The sequence below is a fragment of the Parambassis ranga genome, chromosome 17 (assembly GCF_900634625.1).
Source record: "Parambassis ranga chromosome 17, fParRan2.1, whole genome shotgun sequence".
NCBI lineage: Eukaryota > Metazoa > Chordata > Actinopteri > Ambassidae > Parambassis > Parambassis ranga.
The window spans coordinates 1048251-1074850 of NC_041037.1; the positions used below are offsets into that span (position 1 = coordinate 1048251).

The following is a 26600-nucleotide window of genomic DNA, read 5'->3' on the forward strand; positions in this document are numbered from 1 at the left end:
ACATTCAGATTATTCACGGGAAACATGTAAACAAGTGTTAAAACTGTGACCTTACATTTTAGCATGTCAATTAGCTACAAGGCTAAAGCTCGTGGTGTCGCCGTCAGCCAATCACGTTCCGTTTCATCCCCGTGGAGCGTGACGCCATAAGTGCAGGGCTCTCCACAGGTGATTGGTGGCCTCTCTCGACCAATCAGGTGGCGTCTTTCACAGCAAAGTTGTTAACCCCCAACAGTAGCACTTTGGGTTCCACCTCTAGTTTCAGGCAGCTTCACGCCGACAGGGAAACAGAGTTCTCCATCGACACGAATGTTCGCCGTTTGACGTTAACCGGACAGCGGCTCGTCACGGCCGGGACCCACCGGAGCTCACCGCGAGCTGTTTCAGGATGAAGCCGACTAGGAGAACTAGCTGCGGGCTAACGACAGTGGCAGTTGCTGCCTCTGTGGCTAGCTGCGTCGTGTTGCCTGTGTCGTGTTTTTTAAACTTCTGACTCGCAGAAATGTTCTCCATCTGTCCGTAAAGACCCGACGTGTCCCGAAGCATCGACCTGTGAGTATTTTCCTCCTCTGTTTGGAACTTGAATCGACAGGAGCCAGGAAAGGCCCATCGTGATTAGTGTTTTCTGGCATCAGATGATTTCATACACGCAATCAAATTCCTGGCTGGTCAGCTGGATGCAGTTCAGCACAAAAACCACAAGTTCCGGATCAGTTGATCAGCTCTGGAAGCAGGCAGGCTGGGACATCGATCGATTAGGGCGAATTAAATGTTATTTTCGTTGTAATAAACTCGTATATTTCCCACTAGTTGTGAGATTAGAAGGAAGAATGTGGTCTGGTGTGGTGAACTGAGCAGAGACCGTCCCTGAAGACAGTTATTTTTATGGTACTTTTTTTTATTGGGGAGGTTTTTCATCATGTTGGTGGATCAGAGGCTTAGGGTGTGTGGCTGAACACTGCCAGGCAGCTCCTGTGGTCTGCCGGGGAACTGCTTGGCCCTGGCCTGCACGGGTCTGGATCACACACACACACACACACACACACACACACATCCTTCCTCTAAGCCTCCTGAAACACACACACACACCCTGAGGAGGACGCTTCTCCACGCTGTGGATTCATGTGGTGTAGTAGTTCATGTGTAGTTCTTCCCCTGGTTGGATAAATCCGGTTTTCCTGTCATTGTCTGAACTCTTCTGGTGCTGAAGGACAAACTCCACCCACATGACACTCCACATGTTCAAAGTATGTGAGGTATGGACGTGCTGACTTCAGGCTGAGATGTGTTTTTAGCAGCCGAGATGTCGAGGTCATTGTTTTTTTGCCCAGTCCTCACTCACATGAAGCCTTTTCATCCACCCCCAAAAGAAAGCTGAGCGTTTTGCTCAGGTGTTCACTCGGTTAGAAGTTATTTGGGTGAATTTATAGTTTAATCTCATGTTCGATACTATATCAAACGCTGCGTTCCACACAGTCTGGCTGCGTCCTCAGACACTCCAGGTAGACTGATCCAAATCCCTGATGTCCGGATTTCACCAGAGACGTTCACAACGAGGCAGCGTCCAGCTTGGTTTCTGAGATTCAGGGCTCCAGATATTCTGACCCAAAGAGAGATTGATCTCTGAGATTTGAGTGCGACATTAATACAGCTTCCCTAATAAATGGACTATAGAGCATGTTTTAATATGATGTAGCTTTGATTGGTGATGCATAACTGAATATTTGCCAATATATCCTCACATATTTTTCCACCTAATTGCAGAGAGCATTCAGTCTTTCCTGTAGTAAAACGACATTTTAAAGTGGATAATTAAAAATGTAGCGTTGAAGGAACGCCGGTGCAGCACCGTGACATGATGCTAGTGCAGCTCCTGACACTTTAAAAACCTCCACACTGCAGAGAACATGATCAATCTCAGCTCGTCTGCCTACATCGGTCGATATCTGCCAGTGTCTTACCCATGATTTTGTGCAGCCCTAGTTTTCACTGAATATCTTCTGTTGGCCTTAAATATCAGATTTTATTTGATGCCATGAGTACAGAAGGCATTCCACACAAACATACAACAGCTAAGGTGCCACAGGGAAGGATACCTGAAGTTGGAGTGGTTCATCCTTGAGGGAACATGAGCATCAAACTCATAGCAAGCATCAACATGTAGCACGCTATCCAAATTTGAAAGTGATTAGCTTTGCTGCTACCTTTGCACAAATGCTGGGTAGCATCTTTGAAACACTTCATATAAAGGATAAACTTTGTTCTGTAATTAGCATAAAATCATTAACCCCGCCTGCTTTGCTGCAGTGATGACTACGACCGGGGTGAAATATAAAGTTTAGTAGTAAATCAGCTTTCACTTAATATCGTTGTCCGTTTGACCTGTAAACACGGGCAGGTGTGGTCATCGGAGGGCCTACCAGGCTCTGCCTTCAATTATGATCAGGTGGTGGGCAAATGTTCTCTTTGTGCCACACAAACCTCCTCTTGATTGAAAGACATGTTTAATGTTGTTATCAAGTCTGAAGTTTTGTCTGTGTTCACGTTGCTCAATGTTGTCCATTTGTTTGCAGGTCATCATGGCGCTCTTTGAGGATTTAATGGGCCCTCAGTTCCTCTGGGTGGATCCTGGATAAACAAAATGTCATCAGCAGCAACAGGTGAGCAGCTTTATGGATGTAAAATGTTATTAAAAACCTGGGTGTGTGATTTTATGGGGGTTTGGTTGCGTAGCACAGACTATAGTGACGCTCCAAACACATGCGTTTAGGGTAAAAGTTGACACATTGCTGGAAATATTTGGACCCCGGTGTGCTCAGAGTGCTGCTTTTTGTTTTGTCTTTAAGCCAGATGTCTCGTTGGAGACTTTGATAGTCAGAACCTTTGCCTGTCAGACCAGAAGAGGGCGACAATGTTCACACGGTGAAGTGATTCACCTGGAATAAACATTTATATTTTTATTATAGTGGGTTGTTGTTTGGATCATCGCTGATGGCTGCTGAGGTTCAGTGGATGTGAGCGATTGTTTCAGCTCACTTTGCATGAACAGATCCCTCTTTGGTATTTTATGGACTTGATTAAAGTCCATACCCCCCCCCCCCCCACTAAAACATACAAACATCATAAAAATATGTGAGTGAAAGAATAACACAATTACCACATTTATGCAAGTTACTTTTAATGTTTTAATTAAGTGGATTATTTTATTTGTATTTTTATTCTATTATTATAGCATGTATTTTGTTTTAAAGTGGTAGTTAAGGCTTGATATTTTAAAAAAAAAAACGTTAGATATAATTTTGGCATCGTCATAATTATTTTGTAAACATTTAATGAGTGGAAAAAAGAAATGGTGGTTTATTTTTTATAGCCTTATTATTATTATTATTATTATTATTATTATTATTAATCTCCTTCCAGGAATTACGACATAACTTTTTTTATTATTTAATTTCTTTATTTTTTTTATTTTTTTTCATATCTTTATTTATTCGCAGTATATATTTCGATCATTTATGTGCGTGTGCAGCGGAGTTAGTTTGCGGGAGAAGTGCCCCCTTCCCCCCAGCCCCGCAACGCGCAAGCGCCTGGGACCGTGTGGGAATGGTCGGTCCGCGAGCTGGGGGTTGGACCGCTCCGAGCGAAACACAGCGACAGACTTTTAAATGTCCGCCATGTTGTCCATGGCGCACTGAACCACCGATAGGGAGCGGAGCGTCGGAAAAAAACAGTCCGAGAGAGAGCGACCAAGATCCGGGCCTTCCCCCGGCTCCGTTGGCGACGCCCTTAAATACAAGCTACAACCATTCGAACGTTAGAGTAGATACTAACCGCACAGAAACATCCATGAAAGCTCCACTCGGCACCGCTGTGAATATTAGGAGACCGGATAGATTTATATCGCATCTCGAATTGTGAAACATGAGTAAACTGTCGTTTCGGGCGCGGGCGCTGGACGCTTCCAAGCCGCTACCCGTCTTCCGTTGTGAGGATTTACCAGACCTACACGAATATGCATCAATTAACCGGGCAGTGCCGCAGATGCCTACGGGGATGGAGAAAGAAGAGGAATCGGTATGCTTTTACTGAAACTGTGAAAGTACTGCTTTTATTTGTACATGATCACGGGCGTCCCTCTTTTTTTTTTCCTGCGCAAGCTTTCACAAAATGGCCGCCGATTTTCTGAGGAGAAACACGACGGTTTTCCGTCACTAGCGGCTCCGGTGGTGGACCGGGACGGCCGTGTGGGTGAAGCGGGGACGCGTTGTGGCATTATTGGATGAAATTACCGGGTTTGACCGGCATATTTCTGCGTGAGGTGGTTTTCCGAGTACAAAGGAGTCATGTGACTTTAGCTATTCCGACATTTTGTGTCGTCTGTCAGGATGGGGCCTTGTGTTGGCGTAATTGCAGCGGACCAGGGCAAGGGGGAGCTAGCGGGTCCAGATTATGTGGCATCTGTGCCACTACCAGACAGAAATGTCAACACCGCTGCCATGCATGGGCGAGATTAACAGCCCCGGTCACCACGGGTGACGGCTCTGCGTTGTGTTGTTGCGTGTCTGTTGCTGTCGTGGAACTGTCTCCATGTTTGTGCCGTTGAAGGTTGTGATAACACAACGCTGTCAATCACTTACTGCAGTAACTAAAAGCACTGTTTGAACAGCTAAAGCGCTCGGATTATCGGCCTGATATACCACTTAATCTAAAGGATTATTATGAATACGTGTATTAACCCGTGTTGACTTTACGGAGTAGGTCACTAGGGGCACAGGGTGATATTCTGACAGGCTGTCGTGCTGTGAGAAGCCTCCCACTGGGTTCCCCTAGTGTTTACATTCATTGGTGAAGTTATAACTCTATAATTTGTCCTTAAATCTGGCATATTGCTAGTTCTATAGAGTCCTTGTGGTGCTTCTAACTGCAATGTTTGGGCCAGTGCTGTATGCATCATAATACATCATCATATCAAACACAAGGTGAACTGCTGTGATGTTTGGCGTGTGCCCAGGTTTGAGTAAAACGAGTGTTTCCTTGGTGCAGGCTGATTAGTGGGCTCTGCTGTCTTTGCAGCCACCTCATAGCACCACCTGTGCAGTGTTATTAAAGCGGTCATCATTAAATACAGACAAACAGAATTGGTTTTGTGGGGTTTGTGGCTGCAGCAGGTGAACGCACAGCCCGTTTCCTGCTTGTGCAGGTTTGTCTGTGGATCCAGCTCACCCAGCAGTCTGACTAATGTTTAAATATTATAGTAAGTCACCACAGGTGACTGTTATTCCCAGAGACAGTGTGTCAGGGGTTCAGTGTGTCAGATGGCACAGCAGGCTGTGCAGACCCAGCGGCACGTGGTGCTCCGGAGGAGACCGGGATGGCGAGAAGGAGGGCCGGGGAGGGGGGTAGTGCCGCTGTCACTTCAAAGTCTGCACTCCGCTCAGCTGGAGAGCCCGGGTTATGTAACAGTCATATTATCATAAGAGGTAGGCCAAGGCCTTCGCTGGGCACTGATGAGAAGATCTGTGTCAGACACGACATCATGTTTGTGGTTTGATGCGTTGTTGGTCAGTGGTGAAGATGTAGCTAAGATACACATAATGTACGTTTGTTCAGTGACAGCTTGCCCCCAGAAGGGAAGCGTGTCTGACATTTCTGCCAATACATCTGACCCACTCGGTGAAGTTTTATTTTGAACGGCACTTTGAAAGTGTTCAAGGAAAGGATCAGATTTGCATGTTTCACTTGCCGCCACCTCAAACACATCGACAGCCCACTCAGTGTTGAGTGCCAGCTGAATGTGTGGTTCTGACTGCTAATAGAAAGCTTTTAACGGTGAGCTCATCCACTCACACCTCAGAACATCTCGGCCCCTCTGCACTGTGTTTAGTCAGCACAGGACTAACGGCTCTTACTTTCTCGAAAGTCATGTCTCAGTCCAACGTGTGGTTTTGTCATTTTCAGGCGGGGTGTGTGTGTAGCGTGGCTCCACTACAGAGCCGTCATTGCTGAAATTCCCTCAGCACGTGCGGCTTGTTTATTTTGGGCCAGACACTTTGTCTTGTGTTTACGTTTGGGTGAAAGTGAGGTCAGTGTCTGCGGCCCTGGTGGGAACCCACAGGCATCTGTTGTGTTTGCTGCTTTGCCAGACGCAAGACACACACACTATCCAGCCGGCCACCAGTTCCTCACTGTTGTGATCTTGCTAGGTGGAAATGTGGGGCATGTCACCTGTCCAAAGTCTCTACAGCGTCCATGTTGTGAATCTTGTTTGACACCTTTTCTTTTGCTGTTGACAGTTCTGTATTAATGGGCAGCGTGGGGAAATTAACAGCAGCTTCCCGGCACAATTATGAATCCAACGTTAATGCAAGTTTGTCAGCCGGACACGTCTCGGTTGGAGCAGCTTCAGAGAAGGATCAGTGCCATGAATGGAAGGAATTTCCTGGTTGTAATTGATTGTATTGCATTGTAGACACAGCTTCAATTCTGATTTGTCAAATGAAAAGTTTCTCATTTCATATTTGTTATTTTACAAACTGCCTGACAAGAGTTGGAAACCTCCAACACTCAGTCTGATGGCCGACCATTCATTTGCGTCTGGCTTACACTGTGTTAGAAATCATCATCTCCCACACATAAAAGTGATTTTGTGCTGCATGCATCCCTGGACAGCCCCACAGACTCTGCTCCTACGGCTGTCCATCATGTTAAGTGGCATTTACAGTGTCTGGGACAGTAGCTGTCAGAGGCGAGACTGGAGAAGGTGGAGGAGGCCGTGGCTGGCTCAGCAGACCTGACAGTGATCGATGTGGTCATTTTAGAAGGCTATTTCTGTACTTGTGTGTGCGTCTATGTGAGAAAGTGAAAGTGTGTGTGTGAGAGCACCAGCAAATGCTCTGTATTCTGACTGTTCACCCCAATCTGAGTCTATTTATTGTCAGGCAAATGGCCATGCCTGGGAACGTAAACAAACACATTGCTTGATTAGGGTTGGCAGTCCATGCGTTTATTTGCTCAAGGCTGTTTGGTTTATGAATATTGTTTTCCTTCATTGTGGAGAAGCCTGAGGATGTCAGTGCTGAGGTCTAGGCATTTGCTTGGGGGATGATTCTGTGAGAATCTGATAAAAACACGAAGGGTACTACAAGCACAGAGGGGGGGTTACAGACAGGTTGAAGATGTTAGAGGTTTTGAGTTGTGTTCTCGGGTGCCCTGAGGGAGGCTTGTCCTCAGCAGCTTCTTCATTTAAATGTCTTGAACAGATCACAGGACCACAGGGCACGATAAATGTAGAATGGAACCACTTGCCTCAGGTGTAGCATGCTCTGTTAGTCCCAGAAGTCAAACTGGTGTTTATGAACATGGTGTGCTAGGACAAAATATAGAAGGCTTGATAAAGTAGACTGAAAATGTTTTAAAAAAGGCTCAATCCAACAGTACTTTGAAGGTCTTTTTAATGACTGACCCTAAATTACTTTTTGATTCTAACAAGGATAATAATTATCTAGAATAGTTGTTTTCTTGTGTAAAAGCGATTATTGTGGTGTGTCAGACTTTTTTCCAGAATGAATTTTTAATCATAGTGTTTAACTGGACTCTCCCTCGTTTCCTCCAGTAATTCAGGTTACCTGGGTGCACTTCCTTGTCTCACCTCATTGAAAATCTATTCCTTGGACCATATGGAATAATACAGACTGTGCTGAATGTGGTACAACAGTAGCTTTTTTCCTTTAAGGGCTCAATGTGTGAGGGCTCTGCTGCAGCATGGAAAAGTGTGCCTGTTTGTGCTGTTCAGAAAAGAAAATTGATTTGTTTTCTTACGGTGTTCGTCTTTGTTTGGCCGCTTGTCTTTCACAGAGGCAGCACATGCAGCACATACATCACAATGGAAGTGGTTTGACTACGATTAATCAGTAATGCAGCTCTGATTAAAATAGGTCTCCATCAGTTGAATCTCACCACTAAAGAATTGTTTAGAAGTTGCATTTACATACTCAACATTGTAGAGATGCAATAGTGGATTTCTGTCGAAGCAGCTTGTGTCATTATTCAGAATTACTGTGCGATAGACATTTAATAATACTGTGTGTTGAACCACATGGACAGAAAGGCTCCTACATAGAAAGATTGAAACCATGGAATAGTTACTAGAGTGGCCTCAGGAAGTTAACTGACGATTTGAATAGTCAAAAAACGAGGAAAAAACTGACAAGATGTCTGGCAACAGTGGACTGAAAAATATGACCATGCCTACATGTTAGTATAGACAGAGCCAACTTGGCATAAGTACAGTGAGTGTGGCTCACATTACCTGTGGATATGAAGCAGTCATCTGTTAAGTGTTGAGTTAATAGGACCTGTGATGATGAGTCTGAATGAAGCTGTTCAATAGCTCTTGCTCCTAGATGTGTGTCTGCTTTACACAACCGGAACTGCCAGGACTGTGTACTGTTTTTGGCAGCGATCAAGGTCTTTAGATTGTCTTGCTTATTCTTTCAGGTTTACACTCTCATACTCTCTTTCTTTCTGAATCATTCACTCGGTGCCTCTCCTCAGCACAAATACACGCCTACTACTCCTGTGTCTCTTACAGCCGCAGGGAAAACAATAAACGCACAACAGAGAGCTGCTGTACGAGGCTGGCTGCACGCTGCCTTGTTGACACACTGCCTGCCAGTGGCTCTGTGCCCAGCTCTGGGCCAAAGGCTCAACTACTATGACTGACTGGTACAAACAGCCCGCCAGTAAACCAGTTAGTCAGCCTGACAGCCTGTCGCTCTTTCTTCCGGCTAATTCCCACCCCCTTTCCTCAGCAGGCTTGGCAGTAACAGGCTTGTGTGATGCCGGTAGCAGGTAGATAAGGCAAAATGAGTCAAAGTTCTTCTATGTTTATGCTGCTTGTAATGATTGGATGGCTGTTAATTCCAATCTGGCTTTTTGAGTTCTTTTATTATGTTTTAGATGATGACTGAGATCAAACCCATAACGGAGACTTGTTGTAGTCAGTGGCCATCAGTGCTATGCTTGGGACAAAGGCTTCTGCGACCCCGTACAAAGTTGTGTGAAGTTTGTTCAGTTAACAATGACTCCTGGCTCCGCATGAAGCCCATGCCTCTACTGCAGCCTCCTCCATGATGCTCTACAACCTGAGTGGGACTCATAATTAGCCTAAGGAAGTTGTTGGAAATGTTTTTAATCCTTCGTCTATCTGACAATCCTGATGAGTGTGCTGTGCAGTCTGACATGTGTCTATTTCTTATGTGCCTGCTTGGCTGCTCAACTTATTGCTGTTTATTGATAGAATGTTGACAACTGCTATGCTGAATTGGCATCATTGACATCTAAAATGATAGATTATAGCCTTTTAGAGGTGATTGGATCATTAGTCTCTGACAAAGACTATAAGATTACGTGAAAATGTAGATAACTGTCCAGTCATTTTCCTCTTTATCTGGCAACACTGCTCTTTGAAGCCACGTTTTACATCATGTCTTTGTATAACCATTAGCTTCTCCTGCATTGCCATTTGCATGGTAAAAATGGTCATTCTGATGGGAAAATACCAGCTATGATGTGTGTGGTTGTCTTTAGTTGTGTTTAGAGAGAAATAAACTTTTTTCGGGCAGAAGTGGAGTTGAGCTTACATTATGAAATGCAGCTTTGGAATTGTCAAGTATGGAGTATTGCTTTTGTTTGAGGTTGAGTTTTGTTTTCAATAGGCTATTGTCAAATCAGCCTGATCTTGGGAAAAAAGTCCCTCTCTAGAAGCACCTCCACTGTCTACAGTCCATGTGTCTCACCTCTGTCTTTGTCTCTGTAGGAACACCATCTCCAGCGGGCCATCTCGGCGCAGCAGGTCTATGGCGAGAAGCGGGACAATATGGTCATCCCGGTCCCCGAGGCAGAGAGCAACATCACCTACTATGACTCCCTCTACCCTGGGGACTACAAGATGCCAAAGCAGCTAATTCACATACAGCGTAAGTGGGCTCACTTGATGACAAAAGATTTGTTGCAGAGAAACTAAAGGATTTGTTTACATTTGGCCTATTGGAGTATTCAGTTACTTTGTGTGTCCAGTAACACCTGGGAGGAGCTGTTGACAAAAACGTATCTAGCTGGTAGAAGTCTCGATGTTGTGTGCTTACTGTGAGTCAAAACTGTCACATCTTAGGTTAAATTGAATGTTTCTTTAGACTCTTGATATTAAAAGAGATCAGGACATTTTCACACATTCTGCATTAAGGAGTGAAATAGTTACTTAAAGGTAGTGAGGGAGATGTGTTGTTTCTGTCAGCTATTCAACCATTTAATGGCATCAAGCACATGTTTTGTGAGCTTCTTGGTTGTCGTGCGTTTGTTGGAGTAAATGAGTTTGTGAGATTGCCTGGTTCAGTAATGATAGCTAAGGAAATGAGTTTGCTAGATTGCGTAGTTCAGTAGCCATGTCTGTCACAAGTTGTTGCTACGATTGTTTCTCAAAGAAAAGCAATTTGCTGTACCCAGAACACAGAAGCTGTTATCAGTTGGAAGTCAAATGACAAATGTTTTGTCCTGTCGGATCGCTGTCGGAGTCATTTCAAAGGCCTAGATGTGTAGAAATTGAGTTAAGATCGTTTTTAGTTTTGCAAATGTACAGAATTTTAAGAACACAAAAAATTGTTTTGTCACTTTTCGTCTTTCTGTGATTTGTTTTGCATGTAAAGGTCAATAAATGCTAAACATTAAAATGCAAACTCTTCAATAGCTTTATATCATCTGTCGGATGTTTTTAGTTTGAAGCTGAAGCAGCAAATACTTTGACCTGCACATTGTTTCTTCTAATTGTAACTGTGCATGCCTGATCGCTGGGGGTATAATTTGATTTCAGTAGACGTGCCAGTGTTCTTCTTGCGAGACTGCTGAATTATAATATAAATGCTGCCAGCTGTAAGTTTTCAGGCTGTTGTTCAGACTGGGAAATGAAGTGTGTTGAGTTGAATTAGCCTGATGTGGTTGGACAGGACTGTCTCTCACTGGACTCTGAGGTCTTTGGGTTAACTGGTAAACTAAACTACAGAATAGAAAGAGCAAATGAAACACAGATGGGTGTAATTCACTGTATCGACACTGCTAAACAAACACCCAGATAATCTTGACTGGTCATAAGTTCCAGTCAGCCGCCAGTCTGTTGTCTGAAGGGGCTACTCTGGTGTAATTAAGCCTGATGATCACCCAGTGCATCCCCTGCCTTCATGTCCAGCAGCTGCTAGTTGTACCTAAATCAACCATTTATTCTGGTTCATTGTGTGCTGTTGGTGTAGTTTAGCATCACCTATAAAACCTGAAAACAAACCCCCTTGTTGTTTCATTTTCTTTTGTTTTATTATAGAGTAAACACTAAGAACCCTTTGACTTTGAATTCATTCTCAGTGGGACCCAGGCTTAAGCTGCTGGTAAAGAGTTAATGTGTTCTGCATCCCAAGTTAAAGTGTAGGTGGTTTCTACCGACCCTTTGTCCTCCTGCACTGTTGTAATGGTTTTTATAGTGAGTTGTCTAGCAGCATGGCTGATTCTCAGTCCTGGTCCAGGTCATACAGGGAACATTTTTTCCAACCCGATGAAGCCGCTTGTCTGTTTTGATCAGAGTGGTTTTTATGGTTGCGTGCATATTGTGTGTCTGAGGTTTAGATTTTTCTTAGAAGATACAAAGTCTGTCATCTGCATGTATCCAGTAGACGCTGCTTTAATAAAGCAGCAGTTTGAGTTACTCAGACAACAATTTGAAGTTGCAGCATAATTTCATAAGGTTTAAGAAGTGTGGCATGTAATTGTGTAAGCTTAAAGATTTAATCCGTTGGAAGTGAAATTTCATGAATATTATCACACAGCTAATATTAGGATTATTATTTATCCTCCATCCACCCTTAGAAAAAACTCAACATTGCAATATTTTGTCATATCGTGCATATTTATGCAGGTCCAAGCCCAGTTAATAGTCTTAAGTAGTTTTTCTTCCATCTTGGCATGTGGGAATTTCTCTGGACATGCATGTTTACCACAGCTTTGTAAACTTTTGGTTTGTGTATATCAGAGCCTGCTGTGAATACGGTTGTGTGTCTGTACACTCCTGTAAAAACCCTGAATTGAGAATTGTATACCAACATCTCCTAATAATCAGACTAATATGAAGACCTGGCCCATGTTTTAATCCATACAATGGCCTAATGTAGACAATGCAATTCGTCACCTTCATCAATATGAATATACTTAATTAAATCACACTGTGTGTAAACGTCGAGTAAAACAGTTTGGCTTTTTCCCCAAATGGAACATGCCACATGCTTGACCCAGCTGGTGGAAACTTTATTTTCATGGATACAAATGTTTAGGCCAGTGCTGCATGTCCCAGTTCATGAAAAGCCTGTCTGGTATTCTGAAGTGAGAAGTAGTAACCTAAACATGGCTGGATGTTTTTAAAGCTACATGCAGACTTATTTACAGCTGAATGTTGCCTGTAGCTTTCAGCTTGGACACAGAGCAGCCAGACTACGACCTGGACGCAGACGATGAGGCCTTTGTCATCAAGCTGAAGAAGAAGATGGAGATCAGCTTCCTGCAGTTTGAGGAAATGATAGACCGCCTGGAGAAAGGCAGTGGTCAGCAGGTCAGTTGTTCTTCTTCACAGTCAACCGTAATAAACTAACATATCTTTGCAGTTTCTTTGTGGTGAGATTTGCCATTTTGAAAGTGTTATTAACTAAGCTTGTGTCGCCCTCTTAGCAGCAGGATGTAATCTTATTCATCAAACTGTTGCTCCTCTCAGGCTGTAAGTCTTCCTGAGGCCAAACTGCTGCTGAAGGAGGACGACGAACTCATCAAGGAGGTCTTCGACTACTGGAGCCGCAAGAGGAAAAACAGCAAAGCCAACTGTCTCATCCCCACCGTGAAGCAGGAGAGGCGGGACGGCTCCAGCACCAATGACCCTTACGTAGCCTTCCGAAGGCGCACCGAGAAGATGCAGACTAGGAAGGTCAGTGGTCTGTTTTATTGGCAGCTCTGATTCATCTGATTCGGTCCCTGTGTTGGTCTGTGATATCTGAAAAGTATTGCAAGCTCTGGAGGTGATTACAACTGAGGACAGAGATTTTGACCAGACTCTCAAAGTCCTGATATGAAGAAAGACTAAAGCTGTCAGGCATGTTAGTTTACTGATGGAAAGAGCTGTGATTTTAAAAGCAGTGTGAAGTTGTCCTGCTCATGTAGGGACATCGTATTGTCCCTGACATTTTTATTTGTGAATACCTTCCCAGCCTGCTGATGTTTGCTCAGTCATGTTAGACCAGAGTTTTGCCTTGACTCTTGTGAAGGCTGAATATGCCACCAAGTGGTCATTTGAAGAAGTTTTTCTTTAGATTTCTTTAGATCATGTTTAAACCTGTAGTTTCAGTTCAATAGACCTCCAAACTAAATCAACAGAAAACAGCTGTAGATGTTTTTTACTGAAGTGTTTTTATTTAGTCTCATTTTTTCCTTCTGACCTTCAGAACCGTAAAAACGATGAGGCGTCATATGAGAAAATGCTGAAGCTTCGCAGGGATCTCAGCCGAGCCGTCACCATCCTGGAAATGATCAAGAGGAGGGAGAAGAGTAAAAGAGAGCTGCTGCATCTCACACTGGAGATTTTTGAGAAGAGGTAAGCCCAGTCCCAGGTTTCAGAGTTTGACAGAACACTGACATAAAGAGGAGCGTGTGAGGGTGGAACCAACTGATCAGCTGAAAGTTGGGTTTAAGGTTTGATGACTAAATTCCGTGTTTTGTTTTTTTTACCCACCCCCAAGAAATGCGATGTCAGACTTTGGTGGCGAGGTGATGGCAGAGGTCCTGGCTGAACGAGCACTGGTGAGGCCACAGATCATTCCCCTGGTCCCACTTACCAACCAGTATCGACACCAGGACCACATGGACCTCAAGGACTTTAAGTCCAAGGTGAGACACTCGACCTGGAAAGTGTAGAAACACTATAAATATCAAATTACACATACATTATTTATGAGCAGACCTGAAAGGGCAGAGTATATTTTAATATATATAGTTAGTTTTCATCCAGGTGAAGGACACATTCACGTGTGTTTCAGCCTCCAACCAAAGCTTGAAAATACAGAAAAGAAGCCTGCCCTTTCCCAGTCCTGTGGTCCTTTAAAGGTCCTTTCCTAAGTGTTTAATCTCTCCCTCTAGCCTGAGAAGACGGAGGTTCCCCGGCAGAAGAGGAAGTACGAGAAGAAACAGAAGGTGCTGCCTCTGTCGTCGGGCGCCCCCCACCATTCAGGTCCTGCTGTTTTCAATGCCAAGGACCTGAACCAGTACGACTTCCCCAGCTCTGACGATGAGCCCTTCTCCCAGGTATAAACACACTTCATCAAACACAGGCGCTCATCAATGCAAAGCTGACTTCACTGTGTTGTTTGTGGTCGTTGTTGCTGGAACATGTTGAGGTAAATTCAACACATCATGTGCTAACAGCCATCCTGATGAGGCTTGTTGGCTGGCAAACCAACAGAACTTGCTGAACAGGTATGGAACAACAGGAAGTAAATGAAGCTGCCAGTCTGCGTGTTTAAAGAGAAGGGGAACAACTGCACCTCTATGACACTTTGAATGGGCCTGAAACACATCTGTAACTGACAGAAAATCAATGTAACTTCCTCAAACCCTCCAACAATCTCTGCCTCGGTCACTGTGCCCTCCTGTTGAGTCTATTAAGAATTACAAAACCATCTGCTGCTTAAAATAAATACACCAAATTGTTGTAGATTGCTGTAGATTCTGCCCTTCCACTGACCTCCGACCTCTTTTGTCCACAGCTGCACTCAGGCTCTTCAGAAGCAGAGGAGGAGAACGACCCAGATGGTGCCTATGCCTTTCGCAGGAAGGCAGGCTGCCAGTACTATGCTGTAAGGAACACAACCTTTCAGCTTTCCACAGATTTACACCACAGTGAGGGGAAACGACGTGTGATGAATTATGTAAACTATGGTGAATGTGGTGACTTTAAGGAAAAGTACATGCTGCTTCTTAAGATATTTGCAATTTGAAATATTTACCCTGAGGCAATGTGTGAAGGTAGAAAACCTACCCAGCAGCATATTTAAATGCCCCGGTGGCTTTACTACAAGGTTCCAGTAACTGTTTAATACACCAGACTGCTCTGGGTTCACACACTGCAGATATCTGAGCTATTGTGTGCTGAGATTAAGAATGACATTCATTGTCCCGTCTGTCCCCAGGCTCGTCAGGATCGGGTGGGTAGCTGGCCGTGGTGTGGTCCCTGGGAGGGTGGTTTGGCAGAAGCCCGCTTTCGCTACAGTCTCACCACTCTCACCGTGCCACACCGATGTCTGGGCATGGCGCGCCGGCGGGTGGGGCGAGGCGGCAGGTCAGTAACTTGCTGGTTTTTTCTTTGTCAGTTTATATTTATATACGAATGCTTATGTGTTACAATATGATACATACAATTTTAAATATGACAGTGCAGGGCTGTTTGAGAGCTGACATCTAGCTTCATTTTGCTATAACCTGGGCAGATGTGACTCCTTGTATTAACTTATGAAAAGAGTAACGTTTTTTAATATTATGTTACAATTCCTTGCTTCTCAGGGTGTTGCTGGACCGGGCGTACACGGACAATGACAATGTTTACCATGGACTGGACCCGGAAATGCTCGACCTGCCTCTTCCCTCTTCTCCTTCACCAACTCCTGTTCCTTCTTCTACAACTACTCTGCGCTCACCGGCCACCGACAAATTTGCCAGTACCTCAGAAACAAATACCTCGGACAGAAGTTCCTCCTCCTTCGACTCCTCTCTTTCCCTCTCCTCTTGCACTTCCACGGACCTCAGTCAGATACTGTTGAACATTAAGTCTTGCCGATGGAGGCACTTTAGACCACGGACACTACCACTACATGAGCTGGACAATGCCCACCCTCTGTTCAGGAGGTTGAGCCGAGGCCTGAAGCGCCCACTGTCCACCTCCACAGCTCGGGGACAGCCCTACAGCTCTCAGCGCCCTGTCAGGGTTGTCCCTGCTCCCACACCCATTGCTGGTAAGTGGATTCACACGTTGATGTGCTTTGCTGGGCTGTGTCTGATTTCACTTTGCATCCTTGGATTGCAGACTATGATCAAGTTTTAAGATCTTATCTTATCTTAAAACTTGTTTCTGTGCAGAAAAGGTTTTCACATCGTTTCCCTCCCAATCCTTTTGCTAAGTTGGCTGTTTGTGTTTTAGTTTTGGAAAAGGTTTTCCCCAGTTAACTGCTGAAGGGTACAACTTAAATAAATTAACTCATTGGAAATTAGAGAAATGTATTTTTAGCGGTCTGACCCGCTTTATTGAATTAGATAGCAGCTGTTGGAACTGTTCAGGAGGCTGAGGTTTGCATGCTTTCTTATGCACTTTTTGTCACAATTCCCTTGTTTGCTGGCGTCTGTCGGTAACTTTGTTGTTGTTCATGTAGCACAGTAAGCTCACAGTTTCACCTCTCACCCCTCCCAGTCCGCGAGGTGTCAATTAAAACAGAAATTGATCAAAATATTCATGAGATGCACAGGATTTGTCAGGCGGTGTGGACACGAGTGGACCGTTGAATACAGACTAAATGCCACAGATCCCTGGTGGTATTACTGCGAGTGCAGCAAGTGTCTCAGTGTTGCTACAAGCTGCATTTTGATGTGCATGAAAAACAACTGCCTATCGACTTTTCTTGTTGAAAAACAGATGCGTGTAAAGTTGCACAAAGAAAGTGAAGGCCGCTGCTTTAATTAAGAAGAGATCTCTCAGGAAACTGATGCCTTTGTGTATGAGTGGTCTTGGTGGACGGGAAGAAGCAGTGATTGTAGTCTGTGAGCAGAGCTGATTTAATACGTGTAGAATGTTGATTAAACGAGACGGTGTCAGATTGCAAGAAATAAGCATGAAGCGTGTTCCAGACAGAAGAGGTGCCAAAGGACGAGATGTGACTTTGAGGTGCACACAGAGTGATGAGCAGTCTTGGATCTAATCTTAAACTTGTGAAGCAGACCTTAACTAAAAGGCACACAGAGTAAATCAACATGTCGCTGAGCCATAAGGCCACATAATGCCTTGGTGGTAATGTGGGTTGATGCCCTTAACGGTACACTATAGAAAACACACAGGTAGCCCTGATAAGAACTAAACCATGTGCATTTCAGTGGCCTCTAAGGAACCACTGCCCCCCTGGTATGTGTAATACAGATTAGTGACACAGTCCGAGCAACAGTGTATTATACATTGGGTATACTTAATATATAGCATTCTGAAAAAAAGAACATATTTTATTTCAAGAAAGTACATTTTTCAGATTTGTGCTTTGGCCATCATGTGCCTGTCAGGGGTGAGTTGTTTGTTAGCGGCAGGAATGAAACGTACGGTAAAACAATGAAGCTGCAGCTCTAAGGTGGAGCGAGTGCTCTGGGTCTGCACTGAACTTCTGCGAGGCGGGCTGCCTTAACTCTAAAGCGCTGCAGTAAACTCATTTTTCAGTTTTTACGTGCAGAAATGATTAACTTGGCCGCACACATCTCCTGCAGACTACTGTGCACTTGTGCAACTGTCTGGAATTAGCAACCTATGGGCCAATCAGAAAATAGAATTACTTTTTCCCAGGTGAGGTCTGAGCTTCTGCTGCAAGCACGTGTTCCATGAACGAGCAGTGGACGCCACCTAAGCTCTGAATGCAAGTTGTCGAGAACCTTGAAGAGAGGCACAGAAATCCCCCTCTGGGATAAATAAAGGAATTATGATTCTGAATAACCACCACTGTTGGAGGGGCTATATGTGTTTTTATCTATTCCTGTGTTGGATTTAATAAACATTGGCAGTCAATTTAAAAACCCTTCAGTGGAAGATTAGTTTTTAGGATGGGACTTGATGTTTTTCTGACCTTAGACTTACCTCAAGTTGCCTGTGGGGGCATGCATGCATACATTCGTACAAATCATACTTTATTACAGCCTCGTATAAAAATGAACAATAATATCAAAGCAAACAGAGCTCTGGTATTGGAATAGTATCGGTATTGGGATCAAAAGTGAAGACATGTGGACTAAATTTGACCAAAGATTTGACTTTTGACAAGTTAATAGAAGCCTGAACATTACTCTGACTCTTGCTTAGTGCCCAACAGGTGGTTAAAAACAAGAATAGTATGGCATCAAGGCTCTGCTTCTCCTGTAAGAACATGTTTGTGTCATTGCACAGAATATTTTCCCTGAAACAGAAGCACTTTGTGTCTTTGTGTTGAGCTAAGTAAATGACTTTTCCTCGGCGGCCTTTTCTTGCCTACTGGCTTATCAAATAAGCCATGCTGGCTGTGTGTCTGTACTCGGGCTGCAGACGAGTTCAGGCAAAATGACTCCCGACATTATTTTAGTCAGTATGGCTAATAGCATGGCTAGCTGGATGTAATTTCATTTTGTTTCCACGGTGAGGTCGTAACAAAACGTTTGTCCTTCACAGCTTTCACAGCCGAACAGTACCAGCAGCATCAGGAGCAGCTGGCCCTGATGCAGAAACAGCAGCTGGAGCAACTCCAGCTGCAACAGCAACCCAACAGCACTGCCACTGCCAACAGCACACAGGTTGGTGTCAGACGGTTACGTCCGTTATTTTTGTTCTGTTCTCCCCTGGTAAACTCATTTCCTCTGTCGCAGCAGGGCCGGGCAAATACGTTGGATGAGGCCGGTGCTCAGTTCGCTGCCTCGGCCCTCGTCACCGCTGACCAACTGCTGGCTCTTAAAACTAAGGAGGAGCTAGCCCTTGGAGGCGGAGTCAACGGGGTCCTCTCCCCCTCAGGTATGACGACCTAAATGCAGTCGATTTGTTCCATAGTTTTGGTTGTTAACAAGTAAACTTCATGTTTAGTATGTGATAAACAGAATGTGTGCTTTCACACAACCAACAGAGTTAAAGTACTTCAGATTTAGAGTGCTGCAGGACACGGGCACAAAGAGAACAATGAGTGTTATTACAGTTATAAAACCTAGAAAGAACCAGATAACAGCACAAAACCTGCAACACCAACCCCCAAACAAACGGTGCCGTTCCAGGCAGCAGGATCTGGTAGATAAGTGAGAAAAACGAAAAGAAATTTCCATTTGAGATAATTGTTCAGAGGAGAGTTCTGCTCCAAGGATCTGTCCTTCACAGATAAAACTGCTACAACACCAAAACGTCAGATAAGTACTGTCAAAGAACTGTTGTTCTCTCCTCGTAAAAAGGAATAAGCCTTGCTGTCTAATGACCTGCCTGCAGGTATTTTACATTCATTAAAGTTAAGGTAGTTTTAATGTGGCACAAACCACCTGTGCACTCGTTTTTCAGAAGCTAACCTGGAAGAATGACCGCCAGGCTTTGTAAACTGAGCTGCTTTAAAACGTGCTCCCTTCAGTCTTCTGATATGAAACACAGGATTCTTCCCAGAACAGCTGATGATTCTAACCTTCATCTCTTCTCACCCTGTCGCCGCCCCTTCCCCCACCTCACCCCCTCACTCCCTCCCCACCTCCAACCTCCTTCAGGTGTTTACAAGGGCTTGCACCTCTCGAGCACAGTGTCCCCATCCCCCGCAGCCCCGGCTCCTCCCACTGCAACCCAGACACCGGCTTTGCTCCACCCCTGCACCACCACCAGCTCCACCTCCGCCACCAGTAACAACAACGGCACCACCCACCCCGCCAACACCACTACCACTAACACCGCCACCACTCAGGTCCTGCTGGGAAACAACAACAACAACAGCCTCCGTCTGCCCGTTCCCACCGGCAAGCGCGTCCACGCCCCCCGGACACTTAGCGCCACCATGTCGACATCCGCCTTAAAGCTCGCCCACACAGCAACCGCCAACTGTCAGAAACCCAAGGTTACGACGGCCTCGGCCTCGCCGCTGGACATCGTTCCCAGGTGAGGGGAAAAAGTGATGTAACCAGCTAGTTTAGAATTGAACTGACCAACATTACAGTGAATAAATAGATCGATCGCAGAGGCGTGGCTCACCTGCTGTCAATGGTGATAACAGTAGTTCGTCATATCAGGTGCTTATTGAGATTTCTTGGGTATAATGCCGACATAGTTTAGAGTTAACAGCCTTTTTCTACTGCAGGAATAAATATGAGGCTCTGCTTTTCTACAGTTCTAGGAGGCAGAGTTAAATCATTATTGGGTTAAAATGATCTGAGCACTTTAGTCAGCATCCTAACAACATAGAATAACCTGCTGAAGTGCTCTTATTTTGAAGGTCCCTGTGTTTACTGTGACTTGTGTTTTGTTTGTTGTTGTTTTAATGGCTTAACCTGGCTTTAAATGGGCCTGGAAACTCCTCAGTTCCTCTGGACTCACCTTGGATGATGTCATCCAATCAGACCTCTGCATTAGAGGCAGCTGCAGAGTCCAATAAAATGAGCCCTTTAGGTTTTCATGCTGTGAAACATTCCTGTTCACTGAACGCAGCGGCAGCTTTGTGTCAATAATTCAGAACAGTTTAGGATTTAAGATGCCCCGGATTCTGGGACAAGTTCCTGCAGTGGAAAAAGGACAATTAAAAACTGCTTAACCTGACCAACTGCTCCGTCTCCTTTTTGTTCTCAGGGAGAATCACGAACAAGAAAAGCCAGCACTGAACAGTCTGTCGGAGAACACAGTGGCCATGGAGGTCACGTAGCCTCGTGTAGTCGGCTCGGGGGAAGCGTGACGTTTCCTTGTTTTCTTTTTTTTTTTAGGTGCTATGCATCATTCGTTAGTTGTGAATGCAAGTGGTGGCGGAATGAGCACGGCAAGGCTGGGTTTCCATGGCAACAGTTTTGGGACTTAATTGCAATGCTCGTCTCGTACAATTTTTTTCCCCCCTCCCTCTCTGCCCCCCCCAATTTGCCCCATTTGTTACTGTCAATAAGAGATCGTCTGTAAATTCTTAATATGGCAATTATCTGTACAGTACTGCATATTTGTAATACCCCCCCACCCCCCCGTTCTTGTATATAACATTACTTGAATACGGAATTGTTCATTTGTGATGTTTTGCACTCGAGATATTAAAAAAAGAAAAAAAAGAAAATCAAAATTAAACGGAGAAAACGACAAACTGCAACTGGTGCGAGTATGAGGTGTGAAGGCTGTACCACAGAGAAATGTATGTCATCACATGCATGGAGCGGAGCCTGCTGTTTGATCTATTTATTGTGCCGTGTTTACAAAGGTTTTTTTTTTTTAAATCTCTTCTTTTAACACACTGTACCCCTCACCGGCTCCCCGTGCTGTAGTCAGTGTTTAGCTAGATTTAAAAAGAAAAAAAAGGAAAGATGTGGGGGTTTTTTTTGGGATGTTGTGAACATGGCCGGGAGCTCGCCCCGTCCACACCGGGCGTTCTTCCGTGATGTTCCACCATGTATCATGTGAATCCATGGAGACGTGCAGATTCAGGCGCAGGGCGGCGGAAGACAGGGGTGCTGTTTGTTGTAGGCATCAGTTTGTCAGTGGGTAGATCGGTCTCCACAGAGCTCTTCCATACATATGATATTCCCGAGACAAGTAACAAAACAATGGGGATGAAGACTTTCCCAGAACACTTCGCTGCTTCTGACTTATCGAAGCACTATGGAACGTAATCGATGCTGCTTTTGTTTGAGTTTCGGTCTCTGGTTTGCACCAGACGGCCTCTATTAACTTCTCGTTTTCTCAAAATGATAATTCCCCCCCTCACTTTATCTTTTTTTTTTTTCTAAATAAATATTTTTGTAACACCCCCCCCCCTTTTTTTTGTAATTTAAATTTAATCACAACAGACTTCATTCTTTTGTTACTTGTTGGTCTAAAAAAAAAACTATAAGGGATTAAAAAAAAATGCAGTAACTGACATTTATTATCATTCCAGCTTCTATATAATAAGAAAAAAAACATGTATGAATTGAAAAAATAAAGTTTTCTCTACTTTAAAAAACAAAAAACAAAAAAACTCTCCAGAAGGCTGAAAGGCCGTGAACCACAAGTTATCGGGTGCCTTCATTTGGGAAAAAAGAAAAACCTAAAAAAAAAAAACAATCGCTCTCTTCTGTGAAGAGTTTGGTACTGAACAAGGCTACTTGTAGTTTTTCTTTGTCTGTACCACATCCCCATGCCCATTCCAATGGCCCAGTCCATTCATGAGTTTTGTTTTTGTAGACCCTTCCACCACACACACACACACACACACACGGGAAAAGACTAAGAATCCTCTTGAATTGTCACAAAATGAAATAAAATCCAGGGCATTATGTGTGTTGACCCGCATGTCTCATTTGTTTTTGTCGTTTCTGTTGATGCGTCCTTCAGTAGTCGAGCTTTTATTTGTAGAAATGCTGCTTCATACTGTTTTCATGTCAAAGACTTTAAAGTAACTCCATCAGCTGTTCAGTCGGGGTCAACTCTTGGCATGTTGTGTTTGAGTTTTATCTGCATACAATATAAAATGCACAGGCTTGTTTACATGTTGGTTTTTCTTCTTCTTCTGAGGAGCAGCCACAGGATTGCTAGAAGTTCTCTGAAAGTCCCGTGAAGCTCAAAAATCTGAACTTCATATGCTTTAAAAATAGTTTTCATTGTGTTTATATAAGCGGTCAGTGTCAGCTACAGGTTCAGCGTTTTCACAGCGTTTAATACGGATTCAAATGATATAGAACTTGTTCTGCTTTGTAACGCAGGTCGATGTCCTACAAGCAGCTTACTGATGCATTCTGCTGCATCCTGGACACGCTCTGCTCAACGTTACTGTTACAATTTGTTGTCTTGGAATAAATGCTCGGTCCAAATTTGTGGTAAAAGTCTAAAAAACAAACCAGGGGATCGTCGAGCAGCACTTTAAATATGATCCATGAAGCAGTGGCTGAAATATTTGTGTATGAATTATTGATCCGTTACAGCTTTGAACATTCCATCTGTGTCTTACCCTGATTCATTGGGTGTGGGTTTGGACCTGACCTCCACAAAAAGCCTCTGTTGTGTTGTCAGACGTTGTGTTAGCGTGGCTGTGTTTGTGCGTGTGTGGGTGTAGTGAGTGTACAGTAGGTCATGGTGTCCGTGAACCATCCAGGTGTATTCTTTACAGGTTTTTCCACATGGAGGAGGTTCAGAAACAAACTGGAGCAGTGAGGGAAACACAGCAGCAGCAGCTGCAGTGCAAGTCTGACTTCATCAAATGAAAGTTCAGCAACAGTTCAGTTTGTTTCCTCTGCGTCTTACAGACAGAAACACCTGTAATCTGTAATGTACACATTTAATAAGGTTGGATATTTGGACATTTACTTAGAGAAGCAAAAGTCTATAAAAGCTTTAAGTGCATGAGCGGAGAGAGGTTACATTTACTGATCAGGGTTGGAGCTGCCCGTCATTGCTTGGAGAAGCAGTGTGGATGTGTTCAGTTTTGATGGATAGATGCAGCACTTAGCTTCAGGTGTAAAGAGACAAATAATTGGGATGTTTCTGTCAAACTGACATCTTGTTTTTGAACCTAAGTGTATCTGATCTGTAGTTTTAGTAAAAGTCTCCGTTTGACTCCTGTGATTAGTGTAATGTTAGTTTCACAGCCAACACCCATGCTCAGAGCTGCGTTTCCATGGTAACAGTCAGATTTTTTATTTTATTTTTTTAAACCAGTGGCACCACAATTCATTAAACTGAGCAAAACTTGTAATTTGTATGTTGGGCTCAGTAATGAGCAGGAAAAATGAGCCGAGCGAGGACACAACAGTTTGTCCTGTCTGAGTGCAGCGCTGTGCCACGAGAGGAAACATGACGTTTATGTTCTCTCAGCTGAATATTTCCAGTCGTATGTAACTCACATTTTCTTACCACATGACAAAGAAAACGTACCATAGGCCCCGTTCACACTGGAGAAAGTCATTCCAGCTAGAGTAGGATTGAGCCCAGACAGCCTTTAAGCTGGATGCGTTCAGAACTATTTTCAAATCTGGCTAGCACACACTTGTGTCCGCACTCAATCCAGCTTCATCCAGCGTGTTTGCTGTCCTCCAAACCACTAGGTGGCGCCTCGTAATATACAGAGTCCTTTTAGGGCCGCGTGTGCGCATGCGTCGTGCGGTTTTTTGTCCCGCGTTGCGTCCCATTAACCGGAAGTAGCATGTCGCTAGCCGGATTCGCTCGCCACATTTGCGTTCACACCTGAGCCACATTTGAGCCAATCTGGCTAGATCCACCTCTCGTGGGTGGATCTAGCCAGATTGAAATCAAACTGGATACAGCCGGATTCGAGGTGTTTTTCCCCAGTGTGAACGGGGTAGTGTGGCACAACATCAGTGAACTGTAGGCCTGACCCTGCATGCTAACTGCAGTTCACTTAACAGCCACAGGTGGCACTAACAGGAGTTTTCTGGTTACGTTCGGATCCTTTAAACATTGTAGAGATCCTCATTGTTCCAGGGGGCTTCTCTCATGAACTCACGCACACTGTATTTTAATACACCGTCAAGCTGCCTCAGATGCTCACTACAGCCACAAATCTGTATTAATCCGCTGCTGGAAATAGTCCCCATCCATTTAAATAACAATTGCTTTGGGAGAATATTATTTATGAGCTATTAATATACATGATCAATGCTTCAGGCCTTTTTATATATATTGTTAAAATAGAAAGGGTAAGGCTGTTTATCCTTTGTGAGAGAAGCTGCTGACGCTGGTCGTTGATTTGAGCGAGGTTATCTTCTGTAGCATTACAATCAAAGCAGAGGAGAGCACGGCGCTTTCACACCCCGGCCTCATTATCTGCGTTCGTGGCTCACATGTGTACCGACTTTTATCTTTCCCAACCATCGCCATATCTTCATCTACAGCCGTGGCTTTCAATTACCAGGCAGAGCCCTAATGAACAGCAGCCTCGGTCGCTGGAGACAGTGTTAGACGGGCCGCTCATTAAGGCTGATGAGTCAGAGGGCGAACCAGGATGATGAAGGTTGTCTGCAGAGGCCGGATCGCTTTGTCCCTGTCTGGTTTGTGAGCCCACTCAAAGTGTGGAGTGTCTCAGTCTTTGTTCTTCGGTTTGAAAGTGGAGTATCCGTCCCTGTTCATCTGTCCCTCCGATGAAGCTGCGGCACAATGAGCCGGAGCCTCGTAAGCTGCGACTGCACGATTTAATCAGTGAATCAAAGGAACGTTTTTGATGTCTTCTCCACAGCCGGCCTCTACAGTTAGTCTGAATGTGTGCTTGTGAAAGGTTTGCAGAGAAAAGGCACTTCGGCCTGTAAATATAGATGAAGCGTCCATGACATCGCTCTTATTTCTGAGGAGCCATTTTGAGTTTCTTTGAGAGGTCGCCATGTTGGCAGCGTCACAGTCTGCCTTAACTCCAAATACAGGCAAAGAGGTGGAGAGTGAGTGGAGCTGAGGCAGGTGCGACCTGATACACCTGCTCTCACCTGGTTTTAGGCCAAAGTGTGATTAAAATGAGTGAATTATAAAAATGTCTTCCCGTGCAGTGTCTCAAAAACTGACCTTATCCATAGACATGTTTATTTCTGTTGTAAAGTCGGACATTTCCAAATGTGTGTGTGGAGGATTGACTCACTTTGAGGCTGCGGGTTGAACTGGGCTTCAGCCCTTAAGGACGCCGCTTGGTCCTTAAAGGTCGGGGAGGAGATTCTGAAAACTCAGTGGGAGTCAGCCAGGTTTAAAGTAAACACACGCCCCTTTCTCTCGGAGCTCACCCTGAAGCCACGCCTCCAATCATGTGGACGCCATCACCTGAAGACGAGCTGCGGTCTGTGACTTCGGCCATCATGCACGTACCTCTCTGGTGCACAGAGCAGGAAGAGAGTGACAACCAGCCAATACTCCTACAGGGTCCACCCGGAGGATTGGCTGATGTTTTTATGTTTTATAGCTTCAGATGATTCATATTCTTCGTTTTAATGAGAAACTGCCGAACTAATCGGCTGCTATCGGACTGTAAAGAGAAGTTACACTAATTTAACAAAAAGTGCATCAGAATGAAATCTACCCGACCTTTAAAGGCTGAAACTTTTCTGCAAAAGTTCCAAACAACAAACTTTGTGAAGCAGCTGAATCTTCCCATAAAACCCACCCAGGCCTGTGAGGAAGTACAGGCGGAGGTTTTTTTACTTTTTTATGCATGTTTTCCATAAAAGAGAACAAAAACTTCCATAACTGCTTCTTGTCGTTGGTCTGATTGTTTGAAAGGCGCTGAATCCTTTCAGATAATACAGGAAGGCTTCAATGATCCTCCTGTGTAAACTGAGCCACTGAATCCACTGAAAGAAAATGCAATTTAAATGATAATGGATTCAAACACGGCCGAATTATAAATTCACTGAAGAATGGATGTGAGGAGCAGCTACTTTAAAAGCCACATTTTAAAGAGAGATGATTTTTCTGCTTCTCAGGTTTTAAAGCTGAGTAATGAAACAACCAACCTGTGATGTTTAATGTCAGACTGGCCCTGAAACACGTGTCACGGCGTCTCATTAAAAAGCGCCACGCTTCAGGATGCGACTGCAGGCGTCGAGCCTTCTTTCTTCTCAGCCTCTTATTTGTCTGTAAT

The 26600-nt window shown here is 44.4% G+C and overlaps 1 protein-coding gene across 3 annotated transcripts; it reads left to right on the plus strand.

The window, feature by feature from the left end:
- The first annotated feature begins 203 nt into the window (after nt 1-203).
- Nucleotides 204-22307, plus strand: LOC114449475 (enhancer of polycomb homolog 1-like). 3 transcript variants are annotated; one of them, XM_028427183.1, is made up of 15 exons: nt 204-552; nt 2574-2660; nt 9818-9977; nt 12498-12643; nt 12803-13009; nt 13524-13672; nt 13818-13965; nt 14215-14379; nt 14841-14930; nt 15264-15412; nt 15634-16082; nt 18518-18639; nt 18712-18853; nt 19579-19960; nt 20645-22307. In XM_028427183.1, the coding sequence occupies exons 3-15, from the start codon at nt 9878-9880 to the stop codon at nt 20715-20717; spliced, it is 2322 nt and encodes a 773-aa protein (XP_028282984.1). In that variant the 5' UTR covers nt 204-552; nt 2574-2660; nt 9818-9877; the 3' UTR covers nt 20718-22307. The 3 variants fall into 3 exon arrangements, with proteins under 3 accessions (XP_028282984.1, XP_028282982.1, XP_028282983.1); XM_028427181.1 differs by lacking the exons at nt 204-552; nt 2574-2660 and adding an exon at nt 3631-4074; XM_028427182.1 differs by lacking the exons at nt 204-552; nt 2574-2660 and adding an exon at nt 3922-4074 and having other exon boundaries at nt 18715-18853.
- Nucleotides 22308-26600: the final 4293 nt, after the last annotated feature.

Coding starts and splice junctions, on each gene's coding strand:
- LOC114449475 (XM_028427181.1), top strand. CDS start 3,922: ATGAGTAAACTGTCGTTTCGGGCGCGGGCGCTGGACGCTTCCAAGCCG. Junction 15,413..15,633: donor CGGGTGGGGCGAGGCGGCAG/GTCAGTAACTTG, acceptor CTTGCTTCTCAG/GGTGTTGCTGGACCGGGCGT. Junction 18,640..18,711: donor CCACTGCCAACAGCACACAG/GTTGGTGTCAGA, acceptor CCTCTGTCGCAG/CAGGGCCGGGCAAATACGTT.